This window comes from Coregonus lavaretus (assembly GCF_964263955.1).
Source record: "Coregonus lavaretus genome assembly, chromosome: 16".
NCBI lineage: Eukaryota > Metazoa > Chordata > Actinopteri > Salmoniformes > Salmonidae > Coregonus > Coregonus lavaretus.
The window spans coordinates 21,082,983-21,108,716 of record NC_140003.1 but is presented as its reverse complement, the minus strand read 5'-3'; the positions used below and the strand labels follow the sequence as shown (position 1 = coordinate 21,108,716).

Here is a 25,734-nt window from a genome sequence, read left to right as displayed (position 1 = left end):
GATCTTAACACTGCATCAGTGTGGGTCATTGAGCAGCAAGCTGTGGTGTAGTATAGTGTGTAGTGGCATGCAATTTGTCCCATTAGCATACAGGCCTCCAACATGACTTAGGCTAACAGATGGATTGTAGAATGGATTATGTAGAAAAAGTGGTTCTAAACATAACATTGACTCACTCCAACCCTCCCTATCTTATCCCTATTAATCCCTCTCCAACACAATAGTCTACAGACTAAATTTACCCATGACTGTTACACTACTAGATATGCAAAAGCCACAGATACAGTGAGGGAAATAAGTATTTGACCCCCTCTCAATCAGAAAGATTTCTGGCTCCCAGGTGTCTTTTATACAGGTAACGAGCTGAGATTAGGAGCACACTCTTAAAGGGAGTGCTCCTAATCGCAGTTTGTTACCTGTATAAAAGACACCTGTCCACAGAAGCAATCAATCAGATTCCAAACTCTCCACCATGGCCAAGAACAAAGAGCTCTCCAAGGATGTCAGGGACAAGATTTTAGACCTACACAAGGCTGGAATGGGCTACAAGACCATCGCCAAGCAGCTTGGTGAGAAGGTGACAACAGTTGGTGCGATTATTCGCGAATGGAAGAAACACAAAATAATGTCAATCTCCCTCGGCCTGGGGCTCCATGCAAGATCTCACCTCGTGGAGCTGCAATGATCATGAGAACGTTGAGGAATCAGCCCAAAACTACATGGGAGGATCTTGTCAATGATCTCAAGGCAGCTGGGACCATAGACACCAAGAAAACAATTGGTAACACACTACGCCATGAAAGACTGAAATCCTGCAGCGCCCGCAAGGTCCCCCTGCTCAAGAAAGCACATATACAGGCCCGTCTGAAGTTTGCCAATGAACATCTGAATGATTCAGAGGAGAACTGTGTGAAAGTGTTGTGGTCAGATGAGACCAAAATGGAGCTCTTTGGCATCAACTCAACTCGCTATGTTTGGAGGAGGAGGAATGCTGCCTATGACCCCAAGAACACCATCCCCACCGTCAAACATGGAGGTGGAAACATTATGCTTTGGGGTGTTTTTCTGCTAAGGGGACAGGACAATTTCACCGCATCAAAGGGACGATGGACGGGGCCATGTACCGTCAAATCTTGGGTGAGAACCTCCTTCCCTCAGCCAGGGCATTGAAAATGGGTCGTGAATGGGTATTCCAGCATGACAATGACCCAAAACACACGGCCAAGGCAACAAAGGAGTGGCTCAAGAAGAAGCACATGAAGGTCCTGGAGTGGCCTAGCCAGTCTCCAGACCTTAATCCCATAGAAAATCTGTGGAGGGAGCTGAAGGTTCGAGTTGCCAAACGTCAGCCTCGAAACCTTAATGACTTGGAGAAGATTTGCAAAGAGGAGTGGAACAAAATCCCTCCTGAGATGTGTGCAAACCTGGTGGCCCACTACAAGAAACGTCTGACCTCTGTGATTGCCAACAAGGGTTTTGCCACCAAAACATTTTTGACATGCGTTTTTCTGGATTTTTTGTTGTTATTCTGTCTCTCACTGTTCATATAAACCTACCATTAAAATTATAGACTGATCATGTCTTTGTCAGTGGGCAAACGTACAAAATCAGCAGGGGATCAAATACTTTTTCCCCCTCACTGTAGTTACACTTAGGTGAGAGCAGAAAAAGCTACACTCAGTGACACTTGGAGACCGTATGTAATGAGAGTGATAGTGTTGACTGAAGTTGTTTCATCATAAAGTCTGACCTTGGCACCTACCGGGCTGTCTGAGGAGTCGTCAGCCAGATGCAGGCCGAAGTAGTCCCGCTCTGTCAGCTCCAGGTGTTTAAACACTACATCCAGTAAGACCTGACCCTGGTCGTGCTTCTGTAGAGGGGGAGAGAGGGAGAGAGAAAGAGAGAATTACTCATGGGAAGCATCTCTGATTTGTGTGTGTTCGAGTCTCCAAGCTAAATCCCCATGCCACAAGTCTCCATGGCAGCAAGGCCGAAGTGGCTGCTACCTAGCACTGTCTGTCTCCCATGGCTCAGTCCCATTAGGCACAGTGACAACCACTTGTCTCCCTTCTGCTCTCTCTCACCCCCCCCCCCCCCCCCCCCCCCCCCCCCCCCCCCCCCCCCCTCCCCCCCCCTATGACTCAAAGCAGTGCTGTGCCAATGAGTGGATGGTGATGGTGTTGACATGGAGCTGCAGTCTCAGCTGAGAGACTGCATAGTCTCAGTTGGGTCCATTTCACAGCCCCAGTCCCCAGTTCCAGGCAGCAGACTGGCAGCTCTGGGCTGTTGACTGTCAATTATGAGCTGACACAGCCTCGCCCCGTGTCCACTACATTTAGCCTCAACCCCTGGCTAGAGGACACCAGGGGGAGATCCCTCTTTCTCTCCCTCTGGCTGGCACAGACGCCTGCTGTGTTAGCCTCTGCGGGATTAGTAGGTCCCTGTGAGCTGGGGGTCAGCTTTTTAAACCACTAGGTCAATATAATCAAGTGATTTGAATGAGAGTGAGACAAATACAACAGAGTGATGGTAACTTTTTGTAGTCCCCTTTAATATTTCATTTATCCAACCTTTTATTTAAAAGGCCCAATGCAGCCGTTTTTATATCAACATCAACGTTTTTATATCAACATCAAATCATTTCTGGGTAACAATTAAGTACATTACTGTGATAGATTTCCAATAAAATGGGCAAAAATAGCTATTTAGCACAAAACATTTTCTCAAGCAAGAATTTTGCAAGGGACTGTCTGGGAGTGGTCTGAGTGTGGAAAACAGAAAACTAGCATTTATAGGCAGAGGTTTGGAATGCTATCTTATTGGTCTATTAACCAATTTACCGTATGGTGTGTCACAATGGAAAGCAGAAAATCCCGCCCATGCAAACCTGCTGATTAGAATGTCTTGTGTAGATTGTATTTTCAACTAGCAACTATCAGGAAAGAACACTGATGAGTTTTACAGTGTTCGTTTTATCAGCTGTTGTACAATATCATATAAAACACAGAAAAAAACTGAATTTTGACTGCACTGGGCCTTTAAGTAAGTGATGATAAATCATGGTACAATATACTTTCTCTAAAGAGTACTGGTATGTGAACCCGTCGACCCTTACTGAGCATCTCTACTCCTCTCATGTTCTAATCTAGACGGAAAACAAGCCAAACAAGGAGCTCTTCAAATTCCCAAGAATGATAATGCTGCCGTTGCTTCTAGCGCTCAAATGAGAGTTAATATGGAGATGCTGAATAATAGAGGGTGTAGTGGGAGAAGAAGGAAAAGGAGGAAGGAAAAGAGGAGAGGAGCAGCAGAGGTGAGGAGTGCGACCTGACATTCTAGGATCCTCTCGGGGCCTATGCCCTGGTACCCTCGCCAGTGGGCCAATCAGATGTCTCTGCTGAGAACAGAACACTGGTTTAGTTATGCATGGGGAGCCGGAGCCAGACGTCGCATGGAGGGCAAACAGAGTCACACTCCATCTCCACAGAGGAGTCCACGTCACCCTGGGGGATGTGTCTGTGACATATAGCTTGGGTACTGTAGCAGCATGGAATTCAACATTCACACAGCTGACTCATTGCTTGGGGTGTAGTATGAGACCAATTAACTGTGTGGTTGTTGTGCTTTACAACCAATAGGCTAGGCACCGTGGGAATGGTCTCTCACAGGCTTACAGAAAACGTAAAATGTTCAGCGGTAGGCTAGTTGCGCCAAGACAAAACATTATTTTACCAATCTGTTGTTGACGGTTACCCTTTAAAAAAAGGTACACACTGCCGAGAGTAGAGGTCTGTCGTTTTTGGAGCCTTAATGAGATAATGGCATGTTTCACATCACTAAAATAATTTTCAGCCAGCTCACATTCTTCCAGAGTGAAGCTTGTAATCTGACATTTCCTAATCTATTCCAATGCTTTACTTCTGACATTATTTGTGTGTCCCTCCTCAGCAGTTGTCCCCACCAGAGCTAGAGTGTGTGTGTTATTTGCTGCTCCCTGGCTGTCTGAAGTGGTTGTTCTGACTGGATGCGGGACCTTTCTGTGGCGTTACTCTAGCAAGCTCTCAGGCTGCAGTCTCCTCTTCGCTGGCTTTCTAAAAGCCTCAGGCCAAATGTGCAAATGCAGTCAGTGCAAGAGGCAAAAGCTATGTATTATTTAAATGGTGGCAGGGACACACAAGCACACACACACACACACACGTTGACAGGACAGCACTCTGAAGCATGGGGAAGGAGGTGTTCATTTACACACAACCCTTATCTTCTCATTGCATGCTAGTTAACAACATTGAGACAAGAAATGTCAGCAAGTTATCATCTTAAGACTGGGTGGACACTTTCTCTTTGAGGTAATTAGAATGAATGGGAAAGTTAGATTAACACATGTCTTGAAAGATACTTCAGTTATCTGGGAGGCAACTGGAGAGAGAACTTGACTAGAGGGCTAGCCCATCTGTGGAGGAGAATGGCAATGGGCCTATTCTGAGATCCCCACTGAAGCCTGGGGGGTGGGGAGAGAGCAAGAGAGAAAGCGAGAGAGTGGGTGATTGACGACTCGGCAGGCAGGGCCAAACAACCAGTCTTTGTGCTGATCTTCTTCAATCTTCACACTTCTATCTTTGAGCCAGTGCCTGAGATGGTGGGGACTGGACTAGCGAGAGAGGAGGGGCGGAATGTTAGGGTCAATACAGGCCGGGGGTCTGAATGGAAGAGATCTCTAAAGTAAATGTGGTGTCAATGCACGAATGTCTATGTGTATGAGAAAACAAGTATGTATGAACATAAACACACATTAATATAGTATTTACATTTAAACATACTGTACATGGTTGCAATCATAAGAGATAGAGCTAGATGGATCTCTAGCAAGGCTTGGGGCACTGCTAGAGCCTAAGCATGGAGGAATGAGGGAAATGTGGAAAGACATGAGGCAGCTTGTCCAGGAGCAGCAGAAAACAGATACATTAATCAGATCAGTTGTCGATCTCAGATCAATTGTCTGGGGCCAAGTTAACCTCCTTTCATGTAAAAAAGTAATGACCATCATGCTTTTAAGGGAAAATTATAATTAGTTTGGGATTTTGGCAATGAGGCCCTTTAACTACTTCCCCAGTCAGATGAACTCCAGGACAACATTCCCTCTAAGCTGCAGAACCACGCAGAGAAGCACTAGATTGAACTTCACTCAGCTTTCTAGAGTTTTCCCCTTTAGTTAACACTATCAACGTTTCGCTCTACTGTGGGAATTGTGATCAAATCAATGCAATATTAGCCACTTTCAATGTAACATACCATAACAAAACGAATGCAAATCTAACTTTGCAAGAGATTTTCTTGTAGGCAAAGCGCATTGGAGTAGGATTCTATTGCATTGATAGGCGTGACTCAGGCCCGTACTCTACACAGACCGGTGCCCCATAACCAATCAGAGCTGCAGTAGGCCTATATGCAAATACCATATATGGATCTGTGCCATTCACTTTGAACTTGACTGTGTTTAGGCTACAGTATCAGCGGTCGCGAATAGATTCGCATATTTTGAGATCAAAGCGAGAGCTGCATGTAGCCACGTGCACATTTGTTCATATTATTTACTATTTAGTGCGTTATTAGCCCAGTTATAGCTAATTTCTAGTCAACAATGGGGGAGTGGTTGCGTCCAACAAGAGCACAAAACGTGTGCATTTCTAGCCATCTTTGAAAAGCAAGTCAGGTAAAGAGCTTTATTTTGTGTCTTAAAGGGGCAGTGTTGGATTTTGAGACGTCTTGAATAAGCTAAGTATTCAAATTTGTCTGATTCTCTAATAATGGTATGGGAATATCAAGTGGATAAACAGGTTAATGTCAAGCCCTGTATGTTGTTTTTTTTTTTTTTCATGGAATGTAGGCCTACATTGAACACCACACATTGGCTGCTACTGTAAGCTGAATGATAGAACAGCTATTTCCATGTTAAAATGTTATGATATGCATTTTCTTCATAGATTTTGATGGTAGGCCACTTTGGTAGGCCTACATAATAATAATAATATAATATGCCATTTAGCAGACGCTTTTATCCAAAGCGACTTACAGTCGTGCGTGCATACATTTTTGTGTATGGGTGGTCCCGGGGATCGAACCCACTACCTTGGCGTTACAAGCGCCGTGCTCTACCAGCTGAGCTACAGAGGACCATGATCAAATAGCCACAGTATCCTACTTGGCCACTTAAAACTAACTTAAAACGGTTACAGCCTCACATGCTGACTAAACCGGGCACGCGCATGTGTCCGCATGTTGATTTTGTCCATCCACACCAGACGCGATCAGGACACGCAGGTTGAAATATCAAAACAAACTCTGAACTAAGGCTGTTACGGTGACCGTATTACCGCCACACCAGCAGTCACGAGTCATGACCGCAGTCAAATTCCACATGACCGTTGATTCACGGTAACTAGGCTACTCTAAAACTGTGCACTTGCTAACAGCCATCAAGTCACTAATGGCCTGGTACTCAGCACTCGATTGTCCTTCTAATCACTCTGACATCAATGCAAATGCAATCGAAAATCAAACACTTCATGATTGAATTTGAATAATCTGCTGAGATAGCAATAGCAGAAACTAACATTTTTTAAAAATGTTGACAACTTGATTTAACCTCACCTTCCCATACGGAGAGAAAAGAGTGGAAGATCTGAGCGGTCCCATCAGGCCCAGTTTGTCAGTAATAGGTGGAAACTGATTATAAAACACTGTCATGGATATTGTTTCAAAGCTAAACACAACTGCAGCCATTTGGGCGCATTTTGGATTCAAGTCAAATACGAGAGGTCGGCTAATAAACCTGGATGAAGCCATTTGCCGAATATGCGAGAAGAAAACATTTGATAAACACGTAAACACCTTGAATCTGAGAAGCCACCTTCGAATTAACCACCCTGCAAAATTTGATGAACTAAGAGGAACCTCTACCACACCAGATTCAACAGGTGGCGGCAAAACATGTGGCAAGGGGCAGCTGAGTGTTGCGCAGGCGTTCCCACGAGTGGAGAAATACAAACGAGACAGCAACAAACGGCAGAGAATAACTGACCATGTGACTCTCTACTTGGTAAGGGAGATGGTTCCTTCTCATACAGTTGAATAGCAATCATTTAAAGAATGAATGCAGGAAATGGACAATAAGTAAGAGTTACCATCGAGAGCATTCTTTTCACGAACGGCTGTTCCCAATATGTATAAGAAAGTGAGGGGGAAAATTATCCAAGAACTCAAAGACATACCCAACTTCTCTCTCACAACAGATATGTGGTCTAGCATAAACATGACCCCATACATGAGCCTGACTGTTCACTACATATCTAGTGATTGGTCTCTCATGTCTCATCGTCTTGAGACGACCTATATGCCAGAGAACCATACTGCAGACAACCTGAGTGAAGCTCTCCGGTCGGTGTTGGCAGAGTGGGCATTGGATGAGAAGAAAGTGTCCTGCATCACAACTGACAACGGGCCAAACATTGTGGCCGTGGAGAGGCAGTTGGGTTGGCCATGGCTTAACTGCTATGGACACAACCTGCATCTGGCTGACACAAAAGGTGTTGCAAGTCAGAAAGACCGCACAACCCGGCCTTGGGGCTCCTTAGGACACTCGCCAGCACCTTCTCCACGAGCTGGTAGAAGACGAGAAACCTCCACAAAGCACAGGAGGATCTTGTGATGCCCCAGCACATGCTCATACTGGTGAGTGCGTAATCTTAATTAGTTCATATTCAGTATTACATTCCATTGCATTCAATTAATTTTTGGGTATTCAAATCAAATACGAGCTACAATTTCATTATCAAGATTTTAGTCCTATTAATATGCCTTCAATACACACTACCAGTCAAAAGTTTGGACAAACCTACTAATTCAAGGGTTTTTCTTTATTTTTACATTGTGGAATAATAGCAAAGACATCAAAACTATGAAATAACACATATCGAATCATGTAGTAACCAAAAAGCTGTTAAACAAATCAAAATATATTTTATATTTGAGATTCTTCAAATAGCCACCCTTTGCCTTGATGACAGCTTTGCACACTCTTGGCATTCTCTCAACCAGCTTCAGTCACCTGGAATAAATTTCAATTAACAGGTGTGCCTTTTTAAAAGTTCATTTGTGGAATTTATTTCCTTCTTAATGTGTTTGAGCCAATCAGTTGTGTTGTGACAAGGTATACAGAAGATAGCCCTATTTGGTAAAAGATCAAGTCCATATTATGGCAAGAACAGCTCAAATAAGCAATGAAAAACGACAGTCCACCATTACTTTAAGACATGAAGGTCAGTCAATACGGAACATTTCAAGAACTTTGAAAGTTTCTTCAAGTGCAGTCGCAAAAACCATCAAGCGCTATGATGAATCTGGCTCTCATGAGGACCGCCACAGGAATGGAAGACCCAGAGTTACCAGCCTCAGAAATTGCAGCCCAAATAAATGCTTCACAGAGTTCAAGTAACAGACACATCTCAACATCAACTGTTCAGAGGAGACTGTGTGAATCAGGCCTTCATGGTTGAATTGCTGCAAAGAAACCACTACTTAAGGACACCAATAAGAAGAAGAGACTTGCTTGGGCCAAGAAACATGAGCAATGGACATTAGACCGGTAGAAAGTTGTCCTTTGGTCTGGAGTCCAAATTGGAAATGTTTGGTTCCAACCGCCGTGTCTTTGTGAGACGCGGTGTGGGTGAGCGGCTGATCTCCGCATGTGTATTTCTCACCGTAAAGCATGGAGGAGGTGGTGTTATGGTGTGGTGGTGCTTTGCTGGTGACAAAGTCTGTGATTTATTTAGAATTCAAGGCACACTTAACCAGCATGGCTACCACAGCATTCTGCAGTGATACGCCATCCCATCTGGTTTGGGCTTAGTGGGACTATCATTTGTTTTTCAACTGGACAATGACCCAACACACCTCCAGGCTGTGTAAGGGCTATTTTACCAAGAAGGAGAGTGATGGGGTGTTGCATCAGATGACCTGGCCTCCACAATCCCCTGACCTCAACCCAATTGAGATGGTTTGGGATGAGTCGGACCGCAGAGTGAAGGAAAAGCAGCCAACAAGTGCTCAGCATATGTGGGAACTACTTCAATCCTGTTGGAAAAGCATTCCAGGTGAAGCTGGTTGAGAGAATGCCAAGAGTGTGTAAAGCTGTCATCAAGGCAAAGGTTGGCTATTTGAAGAATCTCAAATATAACATATATTTTGATTTGTTTAACACTTTTTTGGTCACTACATGATTCCATATGTGTTATTTCATAGTTTTGATGTCTTCACTATTATTCTACAATGTAGAAAACTGTAAAAAATAAAGAAAGACCCTGGAATGAGTAGGTGTGTCCAAACTTTTGACTGGTACTGTATATCAATCGAATGATGTGCACATTTCATTCTATCAATTGTAGGCTTTTTAAATCAAATACAAGCTACAATTTAGTTATCAAGATGTTGGTCCTAGATTAATAAATTGTATATAAATCGAATTATATGCCCATCGAATTCCCTTGCATTTCATAAACGTTATTATCTTTCATCCCGCAGGATTGTAACACACGTTGGGGGACCAAACAACAAATGGTCAAAATAGTTTTTGAGCAGGTCCCGGGCCATACGACGGGTATTGATTGACGATCGAGAACACAAGCATTTCGATCCGTCATGGCAGGTCATCAATGTTCTGCAATCGGTCAATGCCGCACTGAAGCCTGTGGCCGACTTCACTGATATCCTATCTGGCGAGAACTATGTGACAGTGTCATCAGTCAAGCCCATTTTATGACTTTTAACGGGACAGATTCCCTCTCCCTAACCCAACGACTCCGAGCTAACGAAAAATATAAAAAAGAAGATGGGCAGTGTATTGCAGGACAAGTACAAAGCACCAGCACTACAGGGACTTTTGTCAAAGGCCTGCCTACTTGACCCCCGGTACAAAGGCCATGTGGGAGACGGCTTGGATGGCACGAAAGATGCCCTTCTTCAGGAGATGTTGGCACTCGGGGAAGTAGACAGAGGCGGCACCAGCTGTACAGCTGGAGATGACTGTGCACAGCCCCCGGCTAAAAATATGAATCTTGGTGATCTTCTTAGAGAAGAAACTGGCCCTGAAAGCTCCACCCCGGTACCCTTGAGAGTGCTTGCCGACACCGAGATGACCCGCTATATGGAAGAGAAGGAAACGGACACATCTGCTGACCCCCTGTCATGGTGGCGGGATAACCACTCTTGTTTTCCTTTATTGGCTCTGCTTGCTAAAAAGTATATGTGCATTTGCGCTACCAGCACTGCGTCAGAGAGGGTGTTCAGCACGGCAGGGAACATAGTTACCTCTCTCCGGTCTTCACTGAAGCCCAAAAAAGTAAACATGCTGGTGTTTCTTAATCGGAACCTTATAGCCTAACGTTGGCGAGTGCTATAGCCTATGATAGTGGACTGAAACAATAGCCATTATAGGCAACAGGCAGCTTAAACTTTTAGCGCAATAGTTTTATTATTTTCTGTTGTGCTTTTTTTTAAAACATAATTAGAAGTCTTATTTATTCTTCACGTGTGCTTTTGCTTTACATGTATTACTATTTCAGTGTTTTTATTCATATTTTTTCACATGAACTTCATAACCAACCCCCTTTAAAACGAAAAAATAGAAAATTACAAAAATTCCTATTTGTAAGCCTAAGTAGTCTACATGCACTATTTGTCACAATGCTGATGTCACCATGCTGCTTTTTTTTTGCCCTCAGTAAAAAATATAAATAAAAGGCCATAAACAAAATTGTGTCTGCTAAATCATAACAGTTTAATAATAATAATAATAATAATAATATGCCATTTAGCAGACGCTTTTATCCAAAGCGACTTACAGTCATGCGTGCATACATTTTTTGTGTATGGGTGGTCCCGGGGATCGAACCCACTACCTTGGCGTTTCAAGTGCCGTGCTCTACCAGCTGAGCTACAGAGGACCACATTATATAATGGTGATGGTGGTGTTTAGCCTGCCCAGCTGATAATTGGCCATTTTAAATCAAAACTAATTTCACACATATAGGCAATTACACTGCGACAAGAAATGGTGTATGCCTTTTCCCCCCATTTTCTTTTACATCATCAATATAGTGGAATCATGCAGCCCATGTATGTTTTGATTTCATAAGACATTCTAAGGTTTGTATCATTCACAACTAAAGTTGCCAAATAACTCAAAATCAAGCATATAACCTGTTTCAAATTATCACTTTTTAAGCTGAACACAGAATAACCGTTCCATGTGCGCACTAGCTCAGAAAAATATCCTTTCAATTTTATTCAGCGAAGTTCAATTAAATTCTCACTATAAAATCATATAATATAAAATAATGGCACTTCTTCATATTATAATGTTTCATAGGAAAGACCTGCCTAAAATAAATAATGGATTTATTGTGATGGTGTACATGCAATTAAATTGATTTATTACACTTTAGACTTTTAAAATGTAGATATTTCAAAGGTACGCATCAGCAGCTTGCATGTGTGGAACCCCTTTATGTTAATTAGCGGTCAATTACCGTGAGACCGACAGTTATTTGCTTGACAATCACAGGCTGACGAAATTTCGTGACCGCCACAGCCCTACTCTGAACCAACTATATTAATTTGGGGACAGGTCGAAATACATGAAACATTAATGGATGTTTAGCTAGCTTGCTGTTTGTTGCTAGCTAATATAAATATTGGGTTGTTATTTTACCTGAAATGCACAAGCTCCTTTTTTTCTGGATCTTTGTAGAATTCTGACCCATTTTGAGTTACACAAAATTGTGTGTTCTCTACTCCGACAACTAATACACAGATAAAAGGGAAACCTAGTTAGTTTTTAGTAATCTCTCCTCCTTCGGTCTTCTTCTTCTGTGGACTTTATATGGCGGTTGGCAACCAACTTTAAGGCGCATTACCATCACCAACTGGACTGGAGTGTAGACCTCAGTTCATCTTTCAATCACCCACGTGGGTATATGCTCCTAAAAACCAATGAGAAGATGGGAGAGGCAGGACTTGCAGCGCATCAAGTGTCAAAAATAGAACAAAGTTCTATTTTAGCGCCTGGCTACGAATACGCTCGTTGACATGAGCGACCAGTTTGGATGAAATGATTAAAGATATGTAAATTGATATTGCAATGCTCGCGCATGCAACACCGGCGGTGTGGTCAGCATGTCAGTGTTCACAGTAAACGCGCAGAGGAAGTTGCACAGAATTTTCACAACGTTTTAGTTTACGCTCAGCAGACCTGACATTTTCTCAGTGCTGGAAAAAAATTAAATAGGAGGGAACATTGCTTGTGGATACCATTTTTATGTCTCTGCGTGCAGTTGGAAGGAAGTTGCTAACTAGCGTTAGTGCAATGACTGGAAGTCCTGTAGACTGGCAAAACTACCTCTAACTTCCTTCATACTCGACGCAGATATATACAAATAATTGCCAAAATCCCAAACTATCCAATGAAACTGAGTTTGACCAATTCCAGTCCCCTTGCTTAGGGGGTCCGGGGACCTCCCTGGGAGAATGTTTATGTAGAAGGACTGAGAAGCTCAGTTCTGGTGACCTTTTAAAAGGACATGCTACTCCAAAATGAATGAAAATAACACCATCTGCTGACACCACCTCAAGAAATAAGCCCAATATCACATTGGCAAAATAATGTAAAAATTATTCTAACATATTGGACCATGCATTTAGCCTATGCATGGTCTATATTATCAAATGTGCAATCAGCAATAAGCATTTTCACCTGTAGCCCAACTGATGCATTAGTGGCTATAAATACAGAGGCTGAAGCATGGGCTTTGTCCATCTGCATTTATCCCATTGGACACAACATCCTGATTGATTGATTGATTGATTGATTGATCCTGATTGTTATTATTATTATTCATTATTATTTAAAATGATTAACTCAAAAATTACATTTTTTGGTTTCTATTACAAAGTATGTAAATTGCCCTTTTAAGATGCCATTTCCCCTTTAAGAGCTCTGACGCACAGCTGCACCTAAACCATGCTTGAAACTCCAGCTGTAACTGCATTTTTTTTTTTAAGGCCGAGCGCAATTGTAGGAGTAGAGAAATATGCATGGTAGCAATGGAACGCTTTAATATTGCTGATAGATTGGGGGTTCCATCAATTTAATTGTTTGCACCACTTCTAATACCCCTTGTTTTTTTATTTATTTCATTAAATTGTTTCCCTTTTAACAAAGGCCAAAACTGCTTTCAAAAGTGTTTTTCCCCGCGATTGCATTAAGAATTGTTGTGCATTGACAGCTTGTCAGAATACATGTTTCCCTTCCTATGGCTCTTGCAACTCAAATGCGCCTCAAGATGAATATTTCTCTCCCATAGAACACAAGCCCATTAGGTAAATAGGTAAACTATTCTACTATGAGGTTGTCTGATTTTGATTTAATAACATTACATGGCAAAAATAGTAGTACAGAAAATGACATCCTGAGTGATAAAGTATAGGCTTTGAATGACTTTGCCAGCAGCTACACACCAGTTTGAGTTGTGCACCGCGGTGGTGGGCATTAGACTATTTCATTCCCTTCATCTGAACATCGGAGTGTCAGCAACAATCATGCATGTCAGTTCAGTGCACACAACGTAATACATACACAATATTTGAGAAAACATTTATTTAGGAATTTATTTAGTAGAACAGACACGCTTCTGTATCAGGCTGTCATCTCCAAAGCAGCATTTTTATTGCAGATCTACACTGATCTCAAAAACAACAAACAACAAACTCCAGAATCCATAGGACGGAAATGCGTTGCAGTGACTGAGAACTTTAACCCCTGGATACAGGCAGGCAGGGAGAGAAGGAGGCAGGCAGGGAGAGGAGTCTCTCTGAGTGGTACCCTGGGAGGGGAATTCTATAGTGGGAGGCCAGGGGCTGAAGATAGGGCATGGGGCTACACACACAGCTTTACACACACACACACACACACACACTAACACAAACACACACAGGACACAAATTGTCCAGCATCACATACACTCACACCCCATACACAACACCATGCTCTCACACCCCATACACAACACCATGCTCTCACACCCCATACACAACACCATTCTCTCACACCCCATACACAACACCATGCTCTCACACCGTTTTAAGCTTGTCCATAAAGCACCTCACTATGCATGTATGAGCGCATAGTCAAGCATAAACCCTACCTCTCCCCACCTCACACCTGTCCAGACAACCAGGAATGAGAATATTTACTTTGACCTGTCTGACACCAACAATCACTCAGGCCCTTCCTTACTATCCCGTTCATACCCCCCCCCTCATTATTCAGAAGTTCCATAATAACTATTATATAACATGTGGGGACAGTTTGTGACTTTGTGCAACCACTTTTATATTCCCCCTGACCTGAAATATGATTGTGTGGCCATCTCAACACGCTCAATTAACCCTGCTATGTTTCATGGAGGAAGGCTTTTCCTCTTTCTAAACAATGACAACATGGAGAGAAAAAAACAAATGTCCCGTGGCGAACATTCTCTGTGGCTGGCTGCCCCACGATCAAATAACCTAGCAGCAGCAGTGACTGCTCCCTATCGGGAGGGAAAACACTGGTGTTGCAATCAAGACACTGAACACTATGATTTACTGTCCCTGATTGGCACCCAGTGTGTGGTGCTTATGTGTAGCTAGAAAGACGCCGTCAGTGAGCTAGTATGTACTTGAATGGGCAGCACTTGGAGAGGCTCCTCTGTGAGTAGGAATGTCAGGCATTTCATGGTGAGAGGAGCAAGGGCTGCAGCCCTGGCCTAAATCCCCATCCTCCTCCACCCTGCAGCTGGTGGACATTTTCATCTTAGATTAACAACATGTTGTGGTCTAACAGTCCTGGATATCTTATAGGGGAGAGTTGCAGAATCTTGGCGCCAAAATAGCCTTGAAAGATCTACCGCTGCAAGAGGACAGTGTTCGATAATTGGAGAGCCAGAGTTTGTGTGTAGAGTAGGGCTCCAATACTGCACTACTCTGGGACATGGCCATTTAGTGCTTTCGACATGGTTAACAGCACATTACAGTGGATCAGGAACATACTGTACATAAACATGAATATACTAGAGTTTGTTGTGATACTTACGTTAACTTTGAAGGCTTGGACGGTGTTGTCCAAGAGAAGTATGTTGCAGACCACCTCCGTGTGCTGGCTGTCGCGTGCCAGCTCCGACGCCCGGACATTGTAAGATCTGCCAGCAGGCAACCGGAAGCGTGCGGTCATTACGGTCCAAACAGGGTCTGCAACACAGAGACAGAGAGACTAAGGAAGTGGACAGTGACAACCTGGCCAATGGACAGATCACTGTAGAGTCGACATGTCAAATATTTTCAAGTCAAGTCAGTCTGGCAACACATACAGAATGAAATGCATTCTTTTGGGAGTGAGTTAGAGGGCAGCAAAGTGTAGGTCTAAATCGCTCCCTTTATCATACAGTACTACTGACATCAGCACTCTGCTAACAAGCCTTCACACGCAGAGGGGGCAACAAGTGCTCCATCTGACAAGAAGTACAGCAGCCTACATGCTGAATATAATTCCATGTGAACTCCCTGACAGAATTGCACCTCTAGGGATCGGCTACACTGTAGCAACGGAGGTCAAGCCCCCTTCATTTAAACCTGATGGATCCATATGGAAGGCTTTTCCTTGCCTTTCTGAGCGGTTGTCACAAAATATCAGAGGCATCTCCGATGATGAATGTGAATGGCAGAAGATTGCCTGAGTTTGCAGAAGTGCTGAGTTGAACACAGACATTGCAGGGGACCCCAGGGACCATTACAAGCGTGCCGTGGAGTCACAAGAGCACTTGTTCCACAAACATACGCTGCCTGCTGCCCTACTGTAGTTAGCATTTCTGGGAACGTAAAATCTCCCACAAGGGGGTACAGTACGCCAGCTTTCCCAGATTAATACTACATTGTCCATTACTCTTTCTACAACTCCCAGATATGTCTTTAGCCTGTCATATAGAGGTTCTGAGTATTGTCTGATGGGTAACTGATGAATAACTAATTGTAAGTTCCTCTGGATAAGAGAGTCTGCTAAAATGACAAATGTAAAATTAATGCATCTTCAAGCGTATGTTTCTAATGCAGTGATGGCAAAAGTGCTCTTAGGACAGGCGATACAGTACTTGGAAAAGATTAGCCTAGTGTTTAAGAAAGGCCCGGGGGGGGATTACTTATGGCTCACTAGTCACGCATATGGTATGGAAAGATTAATCTGTGATGAGATGCATATGTACAATATTTTTTTGTTGTATAATCCTTTCCAAACATCACATCTTCAATATCTCCCAGAATCAAGTTGAATCATGTTCACTGTAGTTAATGTCAAACGAGCAGTCTCAGCAATGTGAAAACATGTCATCTCTGTAACCGGCAGAGAGACTCCCAGGCATGCAGCGTCTAAGATGTCTGCATGTTCATGTTCGCCCTCACAACCCTGGTGTCATACATGTAGGGCTCTACAGCAGCTGGATGGAGCGGTTACGCCTGGCAGCGAGTGGAGATGAGGTGAAGTCATGAGGAAGCGCCGTCACTGCGGATCAGTGACACACAGCTACGAGCTGTTTCCTTCACCCTCTCAGCTGGGCTGTGTAGACTAGGACGACATGAGCCAAAGAGCGGTTTCTGATTTTTTTTAATCATTCAACGAACGCAAAGGTTACCAGCTGTAATGAGAGAGCAAAACTACTGATGGCGATTATATAAAAACTGAATCCCAAATACGTCACACACTTTCCTCAAACGATTTCATTTCTAAATCTAAAGCAGTTTGTGTATATAATAATAATAATAATAACAACAATAATAGTGTGTAATTAGTCTCCACATCCCATCCCAATGAGAGGAGAACAAAGCCCAGTGAGTTAGCGCTCCAGCAGGTAGCAGGACGGCCGGCCGCTTAGCTGGGAATGCTCAGGAAGCATGCTTCCATTATTGCTTCCCCAGTCAGCAGAGCTTCCAAACACTTGGCCTGGGCTACCGTGTGTGTGTGTGTGTGTGTGTGTGGCAGGCCTCTGGCCCCCAGTGCTTTCCTCACCAGTGGGCTCCTCCGATGCTCTCGGCTTATTACAAACACAGACGGCCCAGCAGCCTTCCTGTCTCCGTCCCCCATCCTTCCACCTCCATCCCAGTCCTCCATCCGCCTCTACTATCAACAGCCTGGGCTTGACCTGGCCAAACCCCTCTGCACAGTTACACCCATTGGAAAGGTATAGTATCACAACAAATACTTAAGGTGTGTACCAAATGGCACCCTTTTCCCTTTATAGTCCACTACTTTTGAACAGAGGCCTATGGGCCCTGGTCAAAAGTAGTGCACTATATAGGGAATTGGTTACCATTTGGGATGCATCCTCAGGCTTAGAAGGAGGTCAGTCACAGTGCAGATTAGAGGATATTAGAAAAGCAAAGAGGAATCTCTCACGATATCCTTTCCTCCCTACTACAGTAAGGTGCAGTAGTGTACTGTACACTGTTCACCAAAACTGGGCCACAGAGAGAAACAGGTGGTCAATCACAGATGTAGAGAGACTAGAGTGTGTTGTTATCTTCTTCATGTGGGGTGATACCGAAAGACAGCTGGAGAGTGCCGTTGTGAGATTATGTTTAAATAAATGGTTATAGAAGTAAGCTAACAGAGTCCTAGATCTTTTTCTTTTTAAGGATGGTAGCTTTCACAAGGCACATAATTGGCAAAGGACAGGGACCAGAAGCACTGAATCACTCAGCAGAACAGAGCAGCTACATTAGACAGGGAGGGAGTCACTTTGGGGAATTCCTGCCAAGATCGCCAGCTACATGACAACTCAGGGACAACAATACGATTAAGAATAGAGGCTTGATTGAGAAAACTAACAGTGGGGGACTACCCTCCCTTGGTTGAGTAGAAGAAAAAGCAACACTACAGGTTTGCTGTATTAGTATCTATGACAGTACAGAGAATGGACTCACAAACAACAGAGTGGGAAGAATGCTTGTTTCATACAGGGGGTGTTTAGCATTTGACCCCTGACCTTTCTGGATAGCGGACACCACCTATTTTGTTGGATGCCTGGGGGTAAAACCATACAGTGTTAGTAGGGAAATGCCCCCGTTTGTAGCTATGAGGACAATATCCATGCCCTCACTCTACCACAAGCTTCCCTGGACTCCTGGTGACACACACTTCCCCTGGCTGCATAGCGAATAAATTATCCTTGACTGATGAATATCACTTAAGTTCTGTTCCCATGTCCAATCCATAGGTTAGGACTATTCTATAGGCTGGTGTAAACAACCACATTCAACACACCAGCTGCACCATAAACTGGAAAGCACTGTTACGCTTCATTTTATTTCAGCAAGAAGATTGGAGCACACAAGCTGAAGAATGTGGTAACGAAACACTACAAATCCTAGTCCCAGAGTAGCCATATTTATGATGAAGGCAAGCAGTTTGTTTTCTGGTCAATGTTTTTTGAGGACTTTCAACACTGTTGCACTATTGACCTTGAACATATTGATATTTTCCGAAACATCTTGCAACGGAAACAAAGATATCCCAGCTGGCATTTGTAAAAGGACACAGCAACTGGCCAGTGCCCACTGAAGAAAACACATCTAAAATGTTTCATTATGCTATCAGAATAAGGTCAGTGAAGAGACATTGTGACAGCACATAAGCTACAATGAATCCATTTCGGACTTAGTGAGTAGGTACTTTTTGTGCCGAATAGCTATCATCTCAGACCTTCATAAAAATATACATTTTTACAATCCAACAAATAGCACTTTTGAGTTGTGTTGTGCTCTCCTAGTCTCCCATCTCTCCTCCAATCCCCTCCTTTCCTGCTCCTCGCCCGCCTTCTCTTTCCTCCTCCCATTGTGGGTAAATGGTTTGTGTGAGTTTGTGCTCTTCTCTCTTTCAGACTCATTTCTGCCTGTCACTCCCAAGCAAGGCCATTATGCAAATTACAAAATCATCAACTCCTCGAAGTAGGGCTGTGACAAATGTAACATTTCCCTTAACGTTTAACATATTTTATTTTGCATTTAAATGATAAAAAAATCATTAAACTACATATAGTCCCCTGTAGCTCAGTTGGTAGAGCATGGCGCTTGCAACGCCAGGGTTGTGGGTTCGTTTCCCACGGGGGGTTGGGGGGGGGGGGGCAGTATGAAAATTTATGCACTCACTAACTGTAAGTCGCTCTGGATAAGAGCGTCTGCTAAATGACTAAAATGTAAAAAATTTGAATTCACATTGCTGATATTTTCCTGCCCCCTAGGGGGCAATGCAATTCCATCTACCGTAGATGGCTACCAGACTCACCTTACTGCTGTCCCCCACCCACTCAGCAACGATGGTAATTAATGCCGTTTTTAGGTTCTCTGCTGCCTCTCCTCCATGTTCTCAGTGGTCAGTACATGGGACTTCATGTCCCACTTCTCATCAATGTGATGGCTTGTTGCAGTGATGTATGCAGGGGTCTCATTAACGCAGAATTCTATGTTTTTCATTGGGGAAAAAAGATAAAAACGCATAAGAAATATATTGCTGCGTTTTGTAACTCAGATCTAAAATGCTTCTTATTGTAATTTCTGCACGGCATCAGACTAATTTTGTGCTTCAGTTGCACTTCTCTACTGAGATGAGAATTCACAAAAGGGCATTGTATCAGCAGACAACGCTCTGACTGATGTGTAGCATTCCTCCGGTACTTCTCAGTGTAGCTTACTTTTCTCTGTTAAAATGCAAGATTAACTTCATACAAAACATTAGGAAATGTAGCTGGCTACATTCTTTCTATGAAAAACAGAAATATGATGACCAGGCATCGTTTTTACAAAAAATACCTTGCTTCTTCATTGTAAGATAATTTACTTGTGGCTGCTAGCCAAATAGTGTTGCACAAGTTATTTTCTGCCGAATGTGTTGCACTAAATGTAGGCTATTTTCTGTGAAGGAAAACTATAGCTGCACACCCCGATCCCTATATTGAAGCAAAACATTTTTTAAAACTTTAAAAATAAAATGCAGGTGAAATGGTTTAAAACACATATATTTTGATGGTCCATTTGAAAATGCTGATTTCGGAACTCTAACGCAACCCCTGTGTATAACAACTTGTTCATAGACATCCAACAATCTTTTAACGCCCCGTATTGGGTTTTTGAGAGCTCGTGCTTTGTACTTGCAGAGCAACCATTGTACAATTTCTCCATCGGGCCGTCACTGTTGTTCGACATGGGACATGGCATTTTGTAGTCTGGTTCTAGATATGCCATCAGCGCATTGAAGCCGACATCCTCTACCATTGACAATGGCTGCATATCAACTGCAATCATTTCTGTAAATCAGCTGTGATTTCATCACCTCGTCCCTTATCGCACTTTCGTGTGAAGAGCCTGTCTAGTGTCTGTTGTTGCAGGCCTGCGCCCGCTGCCAGCAGCGGTTTGGGTCTCACAGTGCCTCCCTTTCAGATGGTTAAGCATTGCACCTGTACTGCCACTGTAGCTCAATTCCACCTAACAAAGTTTTCATTTCACCACATTCTCATTTAACATCAAAGTATTGCCATACAGGACTTTCACTGCTGTCGTTTCCCTGTCTCACTCTCTGCCATTTTTCCAACAGTTAATGACGATGTGTGGAGCGCTTTATATCTGTGGCAAATAATTAGAAAGATGCATATCTCCTCCTATTAAAGTTACAGCATTGTTGCGTTAGGTATTTGTTACATTTGTATCGTTCCATTTATGATGATGATGATCGGGACCTGTTAGTGGTAGTTTTGTGATAACTGCACTGTGATAAAAAACATTTTTTAAACATTGTTTTTCGCCTAAGGATTTTTTTTCTAAACCTTAATGATCCCAATTTTATTTAAAACGTTTAAACGTTCATACCCCTACCTCGGAGAAACCATTCAATCTCTAAAGGCCATTCATACACACAATAAATAGCCCAGCTAAATAAACATTTAGAAAATAAAACTTGTGGGTTTCTCAATCGTATTTCAGGTCGCTCTCTAAGGAGTGGTGTCGGAGGTTAGCTGCCTGATGGAGATCTACTGCTTGTATTGGTAAAACTTGATTTCCCATGTTTCTGTAGTAATACATGTTTCTGGTGTTCACTGGAGCCTGTGTGAGAGAGAGTCAGAGGCTAGCTTACAGCTGAGTGGCCAGCGGCCCACAGGGGGTGGAGGCCAGGGGATAGTGTAGAGGGGAGAGAAGAGGGGAGGGGGAGGTGCAGTTTACAACCTAGGGTTTTACACAAGAGAGAGCTCCAGTCCTTTCCAAGAACATCAGCTTTAATGTATTCTGAGCACACAAACGTTGCTCAAAGGTCAGCTAGCTGAGCCCAGCAGAGCCAAGCGGCGGCCACGGCGTTGTTGCACTGCCCGGCCAGCCCCAACCACCCTGAACTTTACAGGCCTGCTTTCTGGGGTTGAGCTGCCAAATTAATGCACACAGATTTGCCATTCTTCTCCTCTGGCCAAAACAACTTTGACCCCCACCTGCTTAATTTCCAGACGCTTTCAGGGCTCCGGCTGTGAACGTTTTCAAGACTAGTGTGTTTGCCGGTAGGGGCAAAATTTGCTTTGCTGTCAGCTCAGACCAGAGTTAATTGAAAGCATACTGTGCTTCTGTTAAGCTACTGTATGAACTGTGCAGCTGTCAAAGCATGAGCATGCTGGGCATTTCAAAGGTCTACATTATCTTGTAAATTGATTAAATAAGCTTGAGGATGTAGATGTGAAGCCTTTGCCCCTTTACATTGATGTTTGTTACAGTTGGAGCCATCAATATCCCCTGATCTTACAAGGGTGTTGAAATGATGTTAACCTCAGGAAGCCTATGAATCTCAGCTGAGACAGCGAGTGACGCCAGACTTATTTCCTCAACTTAAAGCATTAGGAAGGTCTGTGTCCTCATGAGGTCTCATGACATGACAGACTGTCGTGACCTCTGCCTGGGATCATGGCTCTAGGTCACACACACACACACCACAGGCAGAGAAAACAAACAAACGGCTTGTCTATTTTTAACCAGCGCACTAGCAAAACAAGCCTAAGAACACATTCTCTAGTCACAGTTGGTAAACATGTACACTCATAAAACATTCACTATTCTACACCCAGACTTCACTAATTATCAAATGGGACAGCAAGATTCTAGTCCTGGGCCGGGTTTATAATTTTAACAGCATACTGCTGTAACTATTTAACTGCTATTCAACTGCAAAGTTATTCAGTTATCATTGTAATTATGCATTGCAACTAAATCTGCTTAGATATTATTGTGTACAGATAGGCCTAGGCTACAGTCTAATCCAGCTTCTTGGACAATTAAAAATACAGTATGATTCATTCATTAAAACCACAACATTTCCAAAAGTGAGGCATGTTTAATGGATCAGTCATCCAGTGATTTGAGTCTGAAAGTGGAAACTGGTTACACAACATCATTCAGGAGGAGTGGTACAAAACAAGAGACCCTCAGTCTCTTTCCCATCGCACTAGACTCAGGACTTCCAGAAAGAGAAACATACATTTGATTAAAGCAGCACATTCACCAGATTTTTTTACTGCTTACATTAGCAGGTTTAAATGTTAGGGGGTTGTGTTCTGATCACGCTGCGAATTTCCACCCACATCCACCTTGACCTTGCACATTCCTGCCTGGCAGCTGTCGCAGTGGGGAGGCCAGGTGCGCCATGGAGTAGACCCCTGCTGCTCCTGCAACGCGCTTACGGCTAATGCTGCAGCCAAGTAGAGCCCAGGCAGCATGCCTCACGCCTGGCCTGATAGGCAGCTAACAGCCGGGCAGCTCACAGTCCGCTAGCTCCGGAGGAGAGGTGTGGCAGCAGGCAGGGTGACAAGCCAGGGAGTTCCAGGGAAATCGATAGGCTATAAGTGAATCAGCCTCTTCATTAGAGGAGCTGTAAAAGGCCCCAGAGGTGCTCAAGCTCAGGCTGCTGGAGGTAGCTACTAGCTAGTAGTCTGGGAGGACCCTTGTGAATTCTTTATGGCTAGTTTCCGATGCTGATGCATCGCTTAGACTTGGACAAAAACTTCCTCTGTTGTCTCTGTGACTTCCAGGTTTTAAAATAGAGGATCCTGGAGGTGTGGGTAGAGTGAATTACTGACACACAAGTGACCCTCTGTTCTTCAGGCTGTGTTTCTAAGAACACTGTCAAGGCATGCGTCAGTAAGTTCTAACTCACAACCATAGACATTGAATTGTCTTGGTAATGGTATTGACTTCAGTCAGCCAGGGGTTGTATTAAAACGCAGGATTCTGCATTTTTCAGGCAGAAGCAATCAAACTTGCTGCGTCTAAAATGATTCTTATTGTACATTTTGCTCATCGTCAGTCAGGGTTAGCTCCAAATCATGAATGTAAAAGGACTAATTTCGTGCTTCAGTTGCACTTCTCCACTCAGATGAAATAGCCTACAGTGGCTTGTGAAAGTATTCACCCCCTTGGCATTTTTCCTATTTTGTTGCCTTACAACCTGGAATTAAAATGGATTTTTTGGGGGTTTGTATCATTTGATTTACACAACATGCCTACCACTTTGAAGATGCAAAATACTTTTTTTTTGTGAAACAAACAGGAAATATGACAAAAAAACAGGAAACTTGAGCGTGCATAACTATTCACTACTATATTGGTGGTGCCCCTTGCTTAGTGGTGTTGCAGACTCTGTGGCCTTTCAGAACAGGTGTAGATATACACAGAGATCATGTGACAGATCATGTGACACTTAAATAAAGTCCACCTGTGTGCAATCTAACTAATTATGTGACTTCTGAAGGTAATTGGTTGCACCAGATCTTATTTAGGGGCTTCATAGCAAAGGGGGTGAATAGATATGCACGCACCACTTCTCCAATTTATTTTTTAGAATTTTATGAAATAAGTTATTTTTTTCATTCCACTTCACCAATTTCGACTATTTTGTGTATGTCCATTACATGAAATTCAAATAAAAATCAATTTAAATTACAGGTTGTAATGCAACAAAATAGGAAAAAACGCCAAGGGGGATGAATAATTTTGCAAGGCACTGTATCTTTGCTCATCATCGGATCACCAGACAGCGCTCTGACTGATGTGTAGGCTACTTTTCTACAGTACTTTCCTCCAGTGTAGTCTTTCTCCAGTAGCAAGTTAAAATGCAAGATTAACTTCAAGCAAAACATTAGGAAATGTAGCTGGCTAAAAACGTTCAATGTAAAACGCAGGTGAAATGGTTTACAACAGATTTTCTCGCAGTCTGTATTTTGAAAATGTAGATTTCTGAATGCTAATGCAACCCCTAAAAGCATGAGAATACTTAAAAAAGGCTCTTGGCATTTGGACAGGAACTGACCAGCAACTGCTGTCAGTCAGTTAGGTGCATGTCAGTCAGTAGGTGGTGGATCAGAGGTGGAGATGATTCTCGAGAAGGGAAACGCCAATATTATTACAAAGAAACTGCCCACCAAGTGGACACAATTTGATTCTGCCTAATCCTCTTCTTTATCATCACATTCAGATTTGTGCCATTAGCTTTTAATTCCAGATTAACAACGCTCTGCCCAGTCCTTTTGCTAATCATGCTCTGACCCATGGAGGGGAAGAGGGGAAATTAAAAGGGGAGCATAAGTGGCAGGACACAGTCAGGTTAATGGTTTCAGTGTGGAATCCCCTCCTCTTTGCATCAAAGAGGAAATGAGGAGTTACGAAGAACAGACAAACATTGAGAAACCACATACAGGCCTACTTTAATCTTATTCCATTATAAACTGGCCTCGCAACATCTAAAACCGTCAACTGAACGCACACACACACACCAGCTGCTCATAGAAGGCATGAAAATTAATTGTCTTGTACACACATGTTCACCTTGAAGAGTTGGAGTGCCTTTAGCATATTCTTACTGCAATTGTACTGTAGGCAGCAACGAGGCTTTCAGGGTGTCATACTGAAAACACTGTGTACACACACACACACACACACGATTGAGGGAGTCAGTTAGTAACAGAGTGAGAGAGTGAGTGAGAGAGTGTGTAACTGGGCTGAGAATATTACCTAATAGACCCAGCAGCACATTTTGCTGATGACAGTGACCCTCTGATGCATAATGTAGGAATGGCAGGTCCCCAAGCTCCTGCTAGGCTGCCCTGCCACTGAGCTACTCTACCGTTTCCCCTCTAAATTATGTACAAAATTAATGATTAATCTGATCGTGAACATTTGCTCACTTTAACCAAACACACATTAACAACTGGTGTAGGGGGGGCCTGGCTATCCACTTCCTCCTCAAACACAAATTGCTGTGGAAAAAATATTTTGCTTTCCAAAAGCTGATCGAAAAATGCTTCTTATTATCTGATATAACACTTCTTCCAACCAATGAGTAAGACATGAGGAACTCCCAAAAATGTTCAAAAGCCACCAAAAGACCCCGCACAACAATCCCACCCCAACAACCAGTATACAGTATCAGTTCACTATGTTTGACAAGTAGTATGGTGCTGCAGCTTGGAGTATTGCGTCTTGATACTATGTAATGTATTCCCAGTGAATTTGGTGATGTTTTTTTTTTTCCCTGTTCAGAGAAATTAGCCATTGAAGTCACTCATCTTAATTCCC

At 43.2% G+C, this 25,734-nt stretch overlaps 1 protein-coding gene across 2 annotated transcripts in view; it reads right to left on the bottom strand.

Annotated features, from left to right (window-relative positions):
• The window catches only part of ptpn4a (protein tyrosine phosphatase non-receptor type 4a), a 93,701-nt gene that overhangs the window by 45,288 nt on the left and 22,679 nt on the right, over positions 1 to 25,734 (bottom strand). The window contains exons 2-3 of one of the 2 annotated variants that reach the window (XM_084179776.1): positions 15,185 to 15,339; positions 1,763 to 1,870 (exon numbers count right to left, since the gene is read on the bottom strand). In XM_084179776.1, the coding sequence (XP_084035902.1) occupies positions 1,763 to 1,870; positions 15,185 to 15,322 (246 nt within the window). In that variant the 5' untranslated portion in view covers positions 15,323 to 15,339. Of the gene's footprint in view, positions 1 to 1,750; positions 1,871 to 15,184; positions 15,340 to 25,734 lie in introns of both variants that reach the window. The other variant, XM_084179775.1, reaches the window with a different exon arrangement.